Raw genomic sequence first — 16,332 nt, forward strand, 5'->3', positions numbered from 1 at the left:
GTTCATTATGATGCCTAGTAGAGGAGGCAATATCCTTGACCTGTGTTGATTACTAACATATGGAACCATTGCTTGACAACAGTAGTCAATCACTACCTGGTCAGATCCAACATAGAGTAATAACCATGGAAATCCACATCTCACCCACACCCCCCACAAAGGTAACCATCTTCAAAAGCTTCTCCAAAGCTGACTTTGGACTCATAAGAAAAGAGGTGGTTAACTTCACAACGCCCATGCCAATGGAAAATACCTGCATGACTCCTGAATCATACACAAATGCACTGTACAAACATGTACATAAATGCATGGAACTAGCCATACCCAACAGAACCATGACACTCTCCTCCAAACACTGGAGGCCAATCTGGTGGTCCCCTGCCATTAATAACCTGCACAACAGAAGGAAGAAACGGTTACAAAAAAGGTGGGGTCCCAAGAGTGGTAAAACTCCCTTATTAGCCTCAACAACAACTTGAGATCCCTCATGAAATCATCTAAATCCACCTATGATGGCAGAATTGCAGCAGACACTGACAACAATCACAAATCCTTTGATAGTTATATCAAGAACATCCACGCCAATACCCAGAAGTGCTCTGAGTTACTGCACAATGCTACCTCCTATACTGAGCCAACATATATTGCCAACATTCTTGCCAACACATTCAGTGCCACCTTTACCCCTCCCCCCCAAGGGAATAATCAGAATGCCATGAGAATGCCAGGCACCCAAGATTACTGCCACCCAGGTTACACCTGCACTGTCCACGGGCAAGAATACAGCTTCCATGGGACCCCACATTATCCCTGGCTGTGTTCTACATGAGCTACAAAGATACCTAGTACCACATCTGTGTGCCCTGTTCAGTCACAGCCTCACCTCAGCCTTTGTCCCTCCCAAATGGCACACCATTGCAGTCATCGCTTTCCATAAAGGTGTGGCAACTACAGATCCTGGGAATTATCAGTCCATTAGCCTGAAGAGCACATAATCTGGGACCTAATCGACAAACATATAGGTAATTTCCTAACTCTGGACCCCACATAGTTTGGCTTTGTGAAAGGGAGATCATGCCTGCTCAACCTGGTTGACTTCTTTCACTCAGTCACCAGGGCTTTGTATGGCAGTAAGGCACTGCATACAGCCTACATCAATCTGGCCAAGGCTTGTGATACCATTCCTCAGTCAGGAATTATGGATGAACCCCATTAAACTCGGCATCAACCCCTATATCACTAGGGGGTTGCAAATTGGCTCACAGATAGAACACAGTGTGAAAGCAGTGAGCTCCAAGTCAGACTGGCAGCCAGTCATGAATGGAGTCCCACAGGGCTCAATCCTGGGTACTCTCCTGTTCAGCATATATTTCTCAGGAATCCAGGCCAATGCAAAGGAACTGTGGCTGACCAAGTTCACAGACAACAGCAAGCTGGGAGCCATGTGATGCAGACATCCTACAGAAAGGCCTCACTGAGTCCACTGACTGGTGTGAAAACCATGGCCTGAAGCTCAACACCACAAAATGCATCATCATCCCCTTTGGTAAAATCTCACTTCCCACTAAGTACCACATCAGTGGGAGCCCAATGAACATTGTAGGTGTTATTAAAGATCTGGGGACACAGGTTGACAGCAACTTCTCCTTTAACTACAACATTGCCACTGTAGTCAGGAAATACTTCAACAGCTGGAAAGGCCACAGAAGTACCTTACAATGAGGATTCTAGGCATTAAACACACGTCCTACACAGACAGAGTCAAAAGACTCCAGCTATTCTCTGTCTCATATCATCTACTTAGAGATGATCTCTTCTTCTCTTCAGCCATGTCTGACCAAGCTCTTTCACAATGCTACATCTAAAGACATCCCGATCTTTCTACACCACACACTGTAGGAACCTCGACCCCATTGCCACAATCAACACAACATGCTGGAGGGACAGGTTCCTCAGTTAGAGACTGCACATGCCTTGGAATAGACTTTCAATACATGTCAAGCAAAGCACCTAGATGACCCTGTTGTAGAGAGATATTGATGAGTGGATGGGTAATAGAAAGTTCACTCCTGGGGTCACTCCAGTGGCTCTACTTGATGGGGGCACTGGGAACTAATGATGGGTGGCACAATGGTAGGACACTTCTGTGGGCTATGCTTCTAATGGCTTCAGGACCGTTAGCCTAGTAAACATCTATGAACCTATAATGGGAGTGACATCAGAATGACTGCTAAAGTAGGCCAGTGGGTGGGAAACTTATCAAAATACTTATTCCTGCAAACATACACACTTTCACATCCACACACACATTTGCCAGACCTGAAAGTAGAACTCCTGCCTATCTGGTTATTTGTACTACAGTGTTACACAGTTATCACATGTGCTGCAGAGCATACTGGCCTAACAATTGGCCAAAGGTGCTCATAAGGGGAACAACATCAGCAGGAGTGATAAAGTAGGGCAGTGGGTTGGAGACTTATCAAAATACTTCTTACAAAAAGCACACACTCATTTGCCAGATCTGAGAATAGAAACCCTATCTAGCTAGTGAGTTGTACTATAGTGTTAATGCAGATATCACACATGCTACAGAGCTTACTGGGCTGACAACTGGCCAAAGGTGCTGATAAGAGGAATGATGTCAGCAGGAGTGATAAAGTAGGGAAGTGGAAGGGAGACTTATCAAAATAATTCTTCTTACAGACATATACACACACTCATTTGCCAGATCTGAGATTAGATCCCTTGTCTAGCTAGTAATTTGTACTATAGTGTTACTCAGTTATCACATGCTATGGAGCTTAATAGGCTCGCAACTTGCCAAATGTCCCAATAAGGGGAATGACATCATCGGGTTTGATAAAGTGAGGCACTGGGAAGTGTTGTGAGTGGGAATGGCCTAAAACTGTTTCACCTACAAACAAAAAAACAAACACACACACTTCACTCTCACATACACAACTGTCACACATACATACACACACAGTTGTCAGTATTGAGGTTAGAACCCCTATCTATCTAGTTATTTGTACTATAGTGTTACTCAGTTATCCCACAAGCTACTGAGCTTATAGGAATAATCGGTGTCCAATGGTACTTCTAAGGTGAATGAAAGCAGCAGATCATGTGAAGTAGGGCAATGTGAAGTGTACTGAGTGGGAGGAGTCTCCTAATACTTGGACCTATGTAGACACACACATACACACACACACACACACACACACACACACACACACACACACACACACACACACACACACACACACACACACACACACACACACAAACAGGCAGGTGATGTAATATTATAAACTCAACCTCAGTACTTTTACACAGTGGGGCTCACCTTTTATGCTGGCATGTGCAACTGTTTACAACTGGCATGCCGCTGTCCACAGCAGGACATCACTGTATACCTTTCAGGGTATCCGTATGTGTGACTCACTCTGTCTGTGTCCCCCTGTGTCTCTCACTATATCACTGTCTCTCAGTTCCCCACATCTATGTGGGTGTATGCTTGACATATGTTGTTATCTGTTGCCCATATAAATGTGTGCGTATCTCATGCAACAGATGCAGATATATCACATATGGGCCACCTGACGTGTGTGTATGGGGACAGTTGAGGTGTACATAGCTGTCTGTATGCACAGACGTGTATACACAATACAGTCATATATTCTGATGTGGGTTCCAGCATCTCCTGTGATTCTCTAAGTGTAAGAGCATCCCCAGTGTGACCTTCTATAGTTGGGGTGGGACTCCATTCAAGAGATAGGTGTATTCCAGTTCAGGGTGTTGGGTGCTACAGCCATACCTCTCAGGAGTACACAGGACTTTCCTCAGTGTACATGTTTTGTTTAGCAGACATTTTCTGACATATCTGTAGTCTGAAACTGCAATGCATTGTGTCATTACCTAGTGCCAGACATCCTCAGATCATCACAGTGCTTTACCAGAGGAATACTAGTTGTATGATGCATAGACCAATATTATGAGGGCAGCTATGTAGATTCTTACCCAACAAGGCCATTTGTGAGGTGTGGCTACAGCCAGTGTAGTAATGACACACAGCTGTGTAAACAGTCCAGCAACCTAGTGATATACTGCCTGGAGATCTCCTGCTTGTTTGCTATCTTTCTAACCTGAGATGTCATATCCTTGTGTGTGCAAACCTCTGACCTGTAGATTTTTTGGCAGGTTGCCCAGCTGTTTGGCTAGAAGTTTCATCCTTTCTACATAAAGTTGTGTTTTTATGGCGTTAGTTTCATATAATCAAAGTATGATGTTACAAAATAATACAAACATTACTGTTTCAGAATACATAGCCTTCAAACCATTCCTGCTACTGCAACCCCTCACCCTACCAACTTTCTCAGTATGTAAGGGTGATATTTACAACACATCCCTATCATTATGCCTTTGTTCCACTTTTATGTCTGCCCTTGTCCAGACATCTTGCTGTCAGAGGGTGGGAGTTATGGGTGTGGGTACAGAGTGCATTCAACTGTGCAGGCATGTCCATTATTTGTAAAACCAAACACAAGAAAAAGGGTTATTGAGAATGACCACTGGTGACAGTACTATAAAGCAGTTATATTCACAAAAACATTGGCACCTCTGCTACACATCCTTCAAGATGTCACTAATATGTGTAGTATGTTCCACATAGCACTGTGACTTCCAGGTATGTCAGTGGGAGAGCAGTGTGTGTCACTGACATGCATAATAGTTGGCACTGCAGTTATCTGCATATGGCCCTGTTAAAGGCAGCATTGTACCTAGGGCAGTACAAGACAACTGTGAGGAGAACGTGCTGGCCACATCCAGACAGTATAAACCACACATACACATAGCTCATTGACCCCTGCATATTGTGGACAGGCAACATGTTTTAATGCATATTGGTACAGCCCTGCCAGTGTGTGCTGTGCTGCTATTTCCATGCAAACATGTATGCTACTGCATTTGTGTGGGTATATGGGGGGGTACACCTGTCAACTGTACACTTTGCACAGACTATGGTGAGATTTGCTTTATATTTTGGTTCCATTTACCATACTATTGTGCCCTGTCTTGGGGACTGGAGGCATATCAGTAAAGAGCCCAGGTCAGATTGTACTGGCATACATTTGAGTTTCAGACTTCTTACCCTTATAGCCTTACTGCAACTGTGGGTCCTTCTGTGCTATCACTGTGTGAGTCTGTAGGGGGTTAATTCAACATTGCCACCATTTGTGTGCCTTTACCAGACATTTCTCTGTAGTTTTCTACAACAGACATGCTGTGCAGGTGTGAGGGATGGGTATGGGACCCCCACCCTGACATCCAAGCCTGTGACCTATGACCCCCCAGTTAGTTGTCCCCACACATATACTGTAGTGGGATTTGCCACATTGGGCACTACTGTATAGTGTGTGGAGGCCAGTTGTGTGCTGCTATCCTAGTAGGCCACTCTATTCCCTTGCATGCATGCAGCATTACCATAGATAAGCTAGCAGAACATACTATTCCATTCATTTATTCTAAAGAAGACTGACTTATCTTGTGCTTGCAGCAGTTGTGAGGATGGTGCTTGATGGCTGCCTATGTTGGATGCACATGGTACACTGCCTATACATGGTAATGTTACAGGTAATGTGATGTGTGTGTCATCCATTTTACTATGTGTGTGAGTCAGAGAGAGGTGTCAATCCCTGAGGTCCCTACAGTGTCACAGTGTGTGTGCTACGCATTGCATCTTTGCCAAGGTGTGAGCATACTGGGCACACCTTGGTATGTCTATGGGAGCAGGCTCAGGGGCTTCCTCCTGTGAGTCCCTCTGTGGCAATGGTGATGGGCTGCGTCGCCCTTCCCCATGCTGTTCCTGCTGCAGCTGTTTCCACAGGATCATATTGTGTGGCATGGCACATATTATGAGCATGTGTGCACATATGGCTGGAAAGTACTGCAAGGCTCCACCAGATATGTCAAGGCAGCAGAACCATGACTGCAGCATCCCAAACACATGCTCTATAATGATCCTGGTTTGTGCGTGTGCCTAATTATGGTATTTTTGTGTGGGTGTGTGTGCATTTCTGATGGGTGTCATCATCCATGGCTCCACTGCATAGACAGCATGCTCCATCAGATGGCCATACTTGATGCACCCACTGGCAAATGCCTGGTACAGCTTGATGAATGCCAGATGTGGGAGTCGTGATAGCTTTCAGGGCTGCCAGCACACACATTCATGATAAAGTCCTGGCCATCACACATGACCTGGCAGTTGATGGAGAGGAAGCCCTTGCAGCTTATGTACACCCTACTCTGTTCACCAGGTGGTGCTTTAATGTGGATGTGAGTGCAGTCTATGGCACCCAGTACGTCTGGATATTCTGCTACATGGTGGAACAGAAGCATATTGCTGGTCCTCTCCTCACGGGTGTTGTGGAAGTAAATATGCTCACCAACATGTGGTAGCACGGCATCCAGGAACTGGTGGAGTACCCTGGATGCAGATGCCTGTGAGACCCCCATAATGTCCCCAGTAGGTCTTTGGAAAGTACCTTTAGCTAGAATTATTAAGGCTAGACATACCTTGGTATCCACTGGGATGGGTTCCCCTCTGTTGGTTCTAGCTCTGAGTTGAGCTTGGCACAGCTAGGTGATTTGCTGAAATATGTCTCTGTCCACCCTGTAGCGCTCTATTATCTCCAGATCATGTAGCCCCTGGTAGGTTACCCTGGGTCTGAACACTCTTCCCCTTGATCTGTGCAGTTGTCAGCATTATTCTCCTATCTGCTGTCAGCCTCTAGCACATACTCAAGGATAAAAGCAATGGCAGCCCCTAACATTTTTCCAGTTAAAATTCCTCTGCATGTATACATCAATGGTGCAGAGTTTGTGAGAAAAATCAAACTGTAAGGTCTTTCCATACTTTATACTGTTGTGATGCAAATGCTGCCTGTATTATTGGCTGACTAACATACTTTCCAGCTGCCACCTATATCACTCTTGGCTTTGCTTGGCCACTGTGTGTGTTAGAAGCATTAGTGGTAATTTGTGCATGATTGCCCTTATTCTGCTGTTGCCCTTTTTTAATTATTTGTTACTTACAACTCCTCCCATTTTCAGCTATGCAGCCACCTGCCAGCTGTATTATTGTGTGCTTTGCATGGCCCATTGTGAGTTGCAAGAGTCCCATATTAGTGATTTCTACTTCATTTCTCCTTTACTGATGGTGTTCCCTATATTTCTTTTTTTTTTACATCTCCTCCCATTTTCAGTTATGCGTCCACCTACCAGCTGTATTATTGTGTGCTTTGCATGGCCCATTGTGAGTTGCAAGAGTCCCATATTAGTGAGTTCTACTTCATTTCTCCTTCATTGTGCTGTTGCCCTTTATTTTTTTTTTACATCTTCTCCCATTTTCAGCTGTACAGCCACCTGCCAGTTGTATTATTGAGTGCTTTCAATAGCCCATTGCGGGTTGCAGAATCCCATATTGCGGATTTGTACTGCATTTCCCTTGTTCTCCTATTTCCTTTTTTTCCTGTATTCTTCCAGTTTAAGCCCTGTAGCTAGTATAAACAGCAAGAAATGGCTCTCCCTTGAGTTGGAACATGCTCCTCAGTTCATGGAATAAGACTATACAGCCTCAGACACACACCCTCGCTTAGCTATGCTTAGCTAAGCACAAACCCGGGTAACGGAGCTCCAGTGTGCTTAAAGCAAGCATGACACACCCCCTTTTCATGTTAGTTGCTCCTCATGCCTACACGATGGTGTTACAGCACATACATGGTTAGGGGCAATGTGACACTCAGAATAATTTTGTGATTCAGTATACGTTCCCCATTAACGCACTCCACTGCCTTAATCCATAGTTACTGCACTACATCAGAGCCTTCCCCCTTAGCAAACACTGTTCCCTGCCATTCTTTTGATTCTGCTTGGCACTGAGTATAATGGCAAAATGCAGGTTTCCCTTACAATTGATTTTTCACATTATTTTTTTTGTTTTCCCCACGATCCCGTTTGCATGGCACTGCCTATGCTTAAACATCTGAGATTGGCCAAAAAAAAAAAAAACTTTTATTTTTATAAAAATTATACACTTTTCCATGCCAATGTCCATATATTTGGCCATTGGCATGCCTACAGATTAGGGTATATGCTTTTATTGGAGCTCTCATGGCTCTGTTTTCATTTTTGCAGAAATGTACTCAGCTAGTAGCCGAATACATTTATGCGCCTTACACTGTTCCTGCATGTTTTTCACCAGCAAATGAGGTAATTAGCATTCTGCATGGGTTTCCATGCAGGAACAGTGTAGGGATACTTGTGCACATCAAAACTGCATGTTCCTGCATCGCTCGGCGGCCATATTCCGTGCAGGAGCAGTGTATCTCACGGCATATTATAATACTCTTTCATGCCTATTCAGACTTCTCTGCTGTTGTTTTCTCTTCATACTGTTTCATATTTAGTGTGTGTTTATTTATTTTCTGTTTTATTAACTGAACCCAATATTATTACTTGTTGTTGCCTAATCACTGGCTGTTTCAGTATTTGCCTGGTGCCCACTAACTGCCTATTGTCCAGTGTTTTATCCAGTCTGTGTACTGCAAGGGAGCATTTTTTTATAACACGCAAGTGATTGAATGTTCAGATCATTGCATTGTGCTAGCATTGCTCTGTGCACGACTGAGGTACAGCAGGTACTGGGGATTTGCCCTTTCACCACTGTTTGTTTGTTTGATATGTTGAGATTCATTCATTTTGGATCAGGTTTTTATGCTGAATTTGAGTTACTTTGATATTATGAAATACACTTATAGATGGTTAGATATGTATATATCCTTACTTTACAAATAGATCGATATTGTCTATAGTTGCATCTTACTTCATTCATCTCACACCAGGAAGTAATCACCTGTGATGCATTCTTTGACTGCAAAGAAGAAAACTGTGCACCAGATTCAATAAAGCCTACACTAAGTATAAAGTAAGTGTATGCGATATGTATTCAGTAAAATGATTATCAGATTTTTTTGTACTTTCTAGTCAGTCAGAAAGATTGCGCTAAGTGCACATGTAGTCTACACTTTGTGCTAACCTTTATGAATATCTATCAATATTTAAAGGTGCAAGAATATCAGTAGGAAAACTAAACTTAGAAAGGAGAAAGTGTGCATTATGTCTGTGTTGTCTGCTCAATCAGAACAGCACTCAGTGTAGGCGTTATTGAATCTGGCCATGTGTCTTTATTGTGGAATAAGCCCAGAAACATTTTCTTTTAAGGTAACAAGATTGGGACAGGGTTTAATTCTGAGAGCTGCAAGGCAAGACTGCTTTGTATTATTTGACAAATTTACCCAGTCCCTGTTGTAATTTTTGATATTTTGATTTTTGAAGACCCCTTCCATCCCCCGACTTAGCTCATCTATTGCAAAATCATACTAGGTAGACCGCTGCCTTACTCTAATGAAACTTCATTTGCTCTCCTTTTTATATCTTCCTACATACATTTCGGATAATTGCAGTGCCTACCTAATTAATCCCCTTTTCCACCTTACTTTTAAATATCTGACAATGTTCCTAGTACGCTACTTTAAAGATTAGAGACTGCCTGCACGTACCAAAAAGGTACAACTCTTTCCTTGCACCTCTGTTGGAGCATTCTAGATACACATCTCTAAGATCAAAAATGCAGAGAATACATGAATTCTCCGAGTCCAACCTTCCTGCCCATGCACTCCTTAGGTAATGTGTAAATTACGTGATGCTCACAGGCAATTTTCTTTTAACTGCAGAATATGATTCCAAGTGAGAGAGATGCAAATACTTACCTAAACAAAAGGCAAAGCTCTTTGCATATAAAAGGGTTTGACAGAACCAGTATATACCATGTAAAATTTATACAAAGATACTAGGTTGTTTATAACTCCTCCCCCAAGTCGTCTATTGGTTGTAGACATGTACTTCAAGTTGCTACACCACACACCTACAGAATCACTGGGCACCAATCACAAGAAACAAAGTCAACCGATAGATACATCTATTCTTAAAGCCAAACTAAGCAGACAACAAAATATATTGCAACTGTTGAATCTACAATTAGATGCACTCTGTACTCATAAAACTCAATAAGAAGAGAATTACAATGTACTGTATCCCTGGAACTAACATTAGGGATGTCACTAAGTACGTAAAGCATATGCTTATTTCTTTTAACAATTTGGGCATGTAGTTGTGAATGTTAGAATCAGTTTTTATTTATTTATTTATTTAACATTTGTTAACCAGGAAACTCCAACTTGGAACAAAGCCAATTTTCGGTGGAGGCCCAGGGAGAAATGCTCCAGACGCTTGTCTTTATAACATGGAAGGAAACAGGAGCACCCAGAGGAAAGCCACATTAATGCAGGGAGGACATGCAGACTCCACACAGAAGGCATCCAGCATTGAACCAGAGACCCTCTTGCTGTGAGGCAACAATGCTACCGCTTTATCACTGCGTCGTTCCCTTTTCCACCTTACTTTTAAATCTCTGACAATGTTCCTAGTACTCTACTCTAAAGATTAGAGACTGCCTGCACGTACCAAAAAGGTACAACTCTTTCCTTACACCTCTGTTAGAACATTCTAGATGCACATCTCTAAGATCAAAACTGCAGAGAATAAATGAATTCTCCAAGTCCAACCTTCCTGCCCATGCATAACTCAAATACTGTTCATAATCTTAATTATACTATGATTGAAATTTAAAATCATCAAAACACAAATAACCAGTTTCCAAATTTTGAACAATCAACTTACTGAAAGTCCAAAACATCAAATACACAAAACAATGCAGAAGTAAAAAGTTTAATTTTGTAAAGTAAAGTACTAGGAACATTGTCAGAGATTTAAAAGTAAGGTGGAAAAAGGGACGGCGCAGTGGTGTAGCGGTAGCATTGTCGCCTCACAGCAAGGGGTTCTTACTGCTTCTGTCAAACCCTTTTATATGTGAAGAGCTTTGCCTATTGTTTAGGTAAGTATTTGCATCTCTCACACTTGGAATCATATGCTGCAGTTACTCCGGATGGTCCCCTGTCCTGGTAAAGTAAAGGGATATGACTGGCATTGTGGACCTGTAGGATTCAGTACCTCTCCAGTTGAGAGGTAATGCACTGGTTTGAAACAAAAGAACTTTCCCTAATGCTAACACTTTTCAGACAAAAGTAGGTCTGAATTTAGTGCTGTTTTTTGTTAAGAGAGGACAAAATAAAACTTTTTACGTTGCATTGTTTTGTGTATTCGATGTTTTGGACTTTCAGTAAGTTAATTGTTCAAAATTTGGAAACTAGTCATTTGTGTTTTGATGATTTTGAATTTCAGTCATAGTATAATTAAGATTATGAACAATATCTGAGTTATAGCATTTGCAGTTATTACTTAGTACTGGCTGTGCATAGGATTTACTCAGACAATTGTAATTGCAAGGTTGCACTCTTGTTTCAGAGTTTCCTTGATTAGTGATGTAATGTGATTGCAAGTTATTGCATTTGAAGTCCAGTAGATTTTTCTTTTTGTTTGGGGGGGGGGGTTCAAAAATGGCTTGTGGTGGGGTTCTGACTGTGTCTCAGTGTATGTGTATGTGTATGTAGAGGGGATTCTACTCCCATATTCACCTTTTTGTTATGCTACAATTTAATGTTCCATTTAATATCCTATTTTAGATCAGTTACCCTCTTCTTGGTTGTTGGATATACCAGAGTATGACTGAGGAAAATGGTTTGATTTTGAGAAATGCATATGTATATTTCTTTATTTATTTATAATTTATCGACAAGGATAAAGTACTGATCCAGGATAGATCATTTTCAGACACAGGCCCCCTCACTGGTCACAATTAGTAATACAATGTCGAGGTACATACAAATTAAAGGATACAAACTGATTGAACAATAGACATATACCTTTTACAGAGTAAGTAGGCACATTTGACAAACTGAATTAGTAAACAGTACAGACATAGCAAGATCAGTATTGCAATTTGGAGCATTGATATTAACCAAGATGTATCTTCAGCTTACATGTCTGAAGCAAGAATCTCTGACAGGTAATAGAAAAGAGATGAAAACATCTTCATCGTGGTTGATCTACTATTTTCTCAGCTTTATTTGCCGTTAATGGAAAAGTCAGATGATGTGATAAATAATTACAGCTGGATTTTGAACTTCATTTTTTTTAACTGTCAAAATAAATAAGCATTCCAAATTGAATTACAAACGTCAATAACAGTAACTGTTACAATGCAAAACTAGTGCTATAGCAGATGGAACCCTCCAGATCTGTGAATACAGGAAAATATTGCCCCAGCCATTGCATATTTTGCCACTGATGAATCTACTGATGATTTCAGATCATGAAATGAAGAGGTATCATTATCTATGTAGCTTTATCAGGAAAATGGTATTTATTTGCATTCATTTTCTCCAAGTCCGATAGTGTTACACCAGAACGATCAAATCCCATAATAGGGATTATGGAATGTTTTAACTCTGCTTTTTGGAGTGTGTGCATTTGATGTTTCTGGTCCTTTTTCTATGGTCTGTTTTAATGGATTTGGTGTTTAGGAAATGATGTTTGATATTGAGAATATGCTGAACTGCAGGAGTAGGTTGATAGTGTATTAAGCAGTATAGAGCTGCAGATGGGGAGAAGATGAAGAGCAGAACAATTGTTTTCTTCTCACAGTGCCTGTCAGTTATCCATGTTTACATAGCTGTGAAGTTTGTGGATTTAAGTAAGGGGGTTGTTGGAGAGAATCCCTGCAAAGGAATTTGCCCCACTGCAAAGCTTCTTGCCTGGAATACTTATTTAGTTTTAATTTAGTGTTTATTGCTTTGAGTTCCTGCGCTGGAGGATGGGAAGCTGTTTCATGTTTTTGTCACCAACCTATTTTATAAGCTGCTCTTTACAACTGATCTGTTTGGGAAATAAATCATAATATAACAGATATGTTGCATACAGATAAGGCTATTAACTGCAGTGTCCTTTTTGCTATTCTGTCAGCTTTGTAGTGAAGCTAAGGATATCACTCATATTGACAACTATTTGCTGGGGGTTAGAATAGGTAAAAGGGAGCAAAAGAAGATTTTGTTTTTGCCATTGCATTGTCCTCACATTTGTGCAATTATTTAGTGCTACCCGATTGTTCCTTTGAGTAAAAATCCATTGAAGAATGGCCATCTGCTTAGCCAATGACTGTCAGAACCTTAAATATTCAGTACATTGGCTGTGGCATGGTAATTGTTTGTGTTTTATTTATTATTTGTCAGTTTTATTTTTCATCAGTCTGATTATCTTTATCAGTATCAATGCATATTCTCAGCAATATTTGTTTTATCTACACCTAAAAAGCAAAAAAACAAAACAAAACAAAAAAAAAACACGTAGAAAGATAAACTCTGTGAGCTCATAGCTGATTGATATCCTCATATTGCTGGAATCAAAACATTCATGTTACAAGTTAGGTGCATTTTATTTTCTTAAGTCAGGTCATCATCTCATCACTAGATTCATATTAAATTATAAACCCTAAAATGAAGCTCAGTATCCAACATTTTAACAAACCCATCATGATTCTAGATGAGCGTAATCGGTCAGCTGGAAATTTGAGAAGTTTAGGAACCCACCTGAGAATCAGGATGAAACGTAGGGGGAGTTGTTCACCCCATGCTGAAATCATTGCCATAACATTCTATCACAGTGGTAACAAGAAACTTCTGGAGAATTTCTCCCATGCCAACAGGTACAGAAAATATAGTTGCAGCAACAGAAAAACCCACTTGGATTGAGAAAAATGATCTTCTAGTGCTGTCCTCAGGAATCCTCGTCAAGGGTCTGAGGTTTGCAGCTGAAGTAAAGCAACAACAAAGCAGCTGCCATTGATTATGATGGGAAAGCATGTAAGGAATACAGACAGGTAACTGGGAGTGGGGCATCTGCACATAATGAGAGCTCATGTGTCATGTAATGGGGAGGAGGGATGTGTGCTAAGTACACAAGTTTCCATAGTGAAGCAGTGCGCTGTCAAGGAAGACACAGGATTTCAAAATGACAGTAAGTTGTCAGAGTGAGTAAGTAACATCACAGGTCCCTAAACCCATCCAAAAATGAACTAAAAGCCACTTAGGAAAAGGAGGCACTTTACATTCTCCCAAGTACTGATCTGTCTATAAGCTACTACTAAGATGCATATTTGATGGGATTGCTATAACAACAAGTTCAGGGCCAACATGTTTTTCATGCAGAGGAGGCTAATATGAGAATCATGTGTCTCTGTTTAGTTGGGAAATGTTACGTGCTCCATAAAACCTCAAGAAGTCGACTAGAGTAAAAGATCTGAAAGCAGTGTAACACCCATTCCAACCCATTTCCAGCAACTGCCTGTGTCAAATCTTAAAATTTATGTTTGCTTGCCCCAGCCCAACATGAACTCCCTACAGTAAACCTTTATCAGGGGAAACGTCCCACTAAAGTTAAGCTGTCAATAGCTAGACAAACAGTTTTGTCCCAGAGGAACAGGACTTAATCAGAGACCAGAAATTAAGTAAAGCTCAACTGCAGATTGATTGTTTCCAGTATTAGATGATGACCTTCATTTAGGGTTTACAGTTTTAATATGAGTTTAATGGTCAGATGAAGTACCGATGTAAGACAATGAAAAACACTCACTAAATTTTCTAACCTGCATGTCTTGATTCCAGAAATATCAGGATCTTAAAGCACAGTGAACTCAAAGAGGCTACTTTCCCTACATTTTTTTGTTTAAATATATATATATATATATATATATATATATATATATATATATATATATACATATATATATATATATATATATATATATTTATAGAGAGAGAGAGAGATTCTGAAATACACAAATTATGACTTATGGTAGTATTTTGGTGGCTTAAGTGCCACAAACATTCCCCCTGTCATTCCAAATATATATGAGCCTTTGTTTAATAAAAAACTGTGTAAATGCTTTTGCTAAGCCACAGCTAATAGAAATCAACTGAATACCTGTCGATATCAGAGTAGGGTGAATGCAAGGATGTATCTATAGTTTAGCATACACATCCCCATGATTTTTGCAGAGGTGTATCCATTAAAGTCTATGGATGTATCTCCCTGCTAACCTTTCCCTGACATTGGTATTCATAAAGGTCAACTGACATTAAACTAGAAAAATATTATATTTATGAAGGATATCCTGAAGAAACGGAACACAAGTATACTGAAAGACCTGGAGGAAAATACATCCTGGTACTTTAGGCATGACATGCCATTGGGTAAAATATAGGGAGAATATTTGATTCAAACCACTTTAACAGTTTCATCATTTTATATTACCAACCCCCATGCAGCCATAATTCTTGCATGGCTGTGATCAGAATGTTTTTAGTCATAGAGCTTTATATCCTTATAGGAATGATAGATTTGTTTTAATAAAAATCTTGTTTATTCTGCTATACTGTCAGTCACTCATATCTTGGTGTAGTAAAGTGTGTTCTTGGGTTACACGTAGAATTATAAATATTATCTTTCTAAGACATTGTTACAATTTTATAAACCAAATGCACTCTGTGTAAGTCTACTGAACAGTGATGGCTTACTGCAAGATACAGTCTCTTAATTTACAGAACCTGCCTATGATACTATAAAATTTAACATAATTTATAATTAATGTTTCTTCCCCTGGATGTAGAAAGAGGTGACTACTTAAAAATAAACAATTTTCTTGCTTCTTCTGCAGAACCCAGGAGTTGATTTTGGGGATGTCTCTGACAGACTAGCTCTTCGCAAACGGCTACAGTGTCAGAACTTTAGATGGTATCTTCAAAATGTTTATCCTGAAATGCGAATCTACAACAATACCATCACATATGGAGAGGTAATTGTACTTACTGTATTATATACTATTTTGCATGATGGCATCATTTCTATTTGGTCAAGTGTTTTTGTAGTGATATTTAACAGAGGTTCTCCTAACAATTCTGAGATCTTACAGCTATCGTCAGTCAGTTTACAAACACAGAAGGCTTTATATCTGTTGCACTGTAGCTCTTCTTAAACATGGTCAGATATAAAAAGCACAAAGTTGTGTATCATGAAGTGTAAGTTCCAACAAGCTCTGCAGATGGACTTTTACAACCTGTGCCACCTTCCTTGTTGTGTAATGGTATTTGCAATGTACAAAACAGGTTTTAAAGACACTGCCACATTGCTGTTAAATGCTGTCTTTCTCTGTCCCTGTCTCTTACTCTTTTTTCGTTCCTTTTGAGCAGAATAGCC

The 16,332-nt window shown here is 40.5% G+C and overlaps 1 protein-coding gene across 1 annotated transcript in view; it reads left to right on the forward strand.

The window, feature by feature from the left end:
* Positions 1 to 16,332, forward strand: part of GALNT9 (polypeptide N-acetylgalactosaminyltransferase 9) — a 2,692,403-nt gene that overhangs the window by 2,358,237 nt on the left and 317,834 nt on the right. Inside the window, exon 8 of the mRNA XM_044065518.1 lies at positions 15,794 to 15,931. Within this exon, the coding sequence (XP_043921453.1) occupies positions 15,794 to 15,931 (138 nt within the window). The remainder of the gene's footprint in view (positions 1 to 15,793; positions 15,932 to 16,332) is intronic.

Source organism: Protopterus annectens, chromosome 1.part0, assembly GCF_019279795.1.
Source record: "Protopterus annectens isolate FY-2018-M chromosome 1.part0, PAN1.0, whole genome shotgun sequence".
NCBI lineage: Eukaryota > Metazoa > Chordata > Ceratodontiformes > Protopteridae > Protopterus > Protopterus annectens.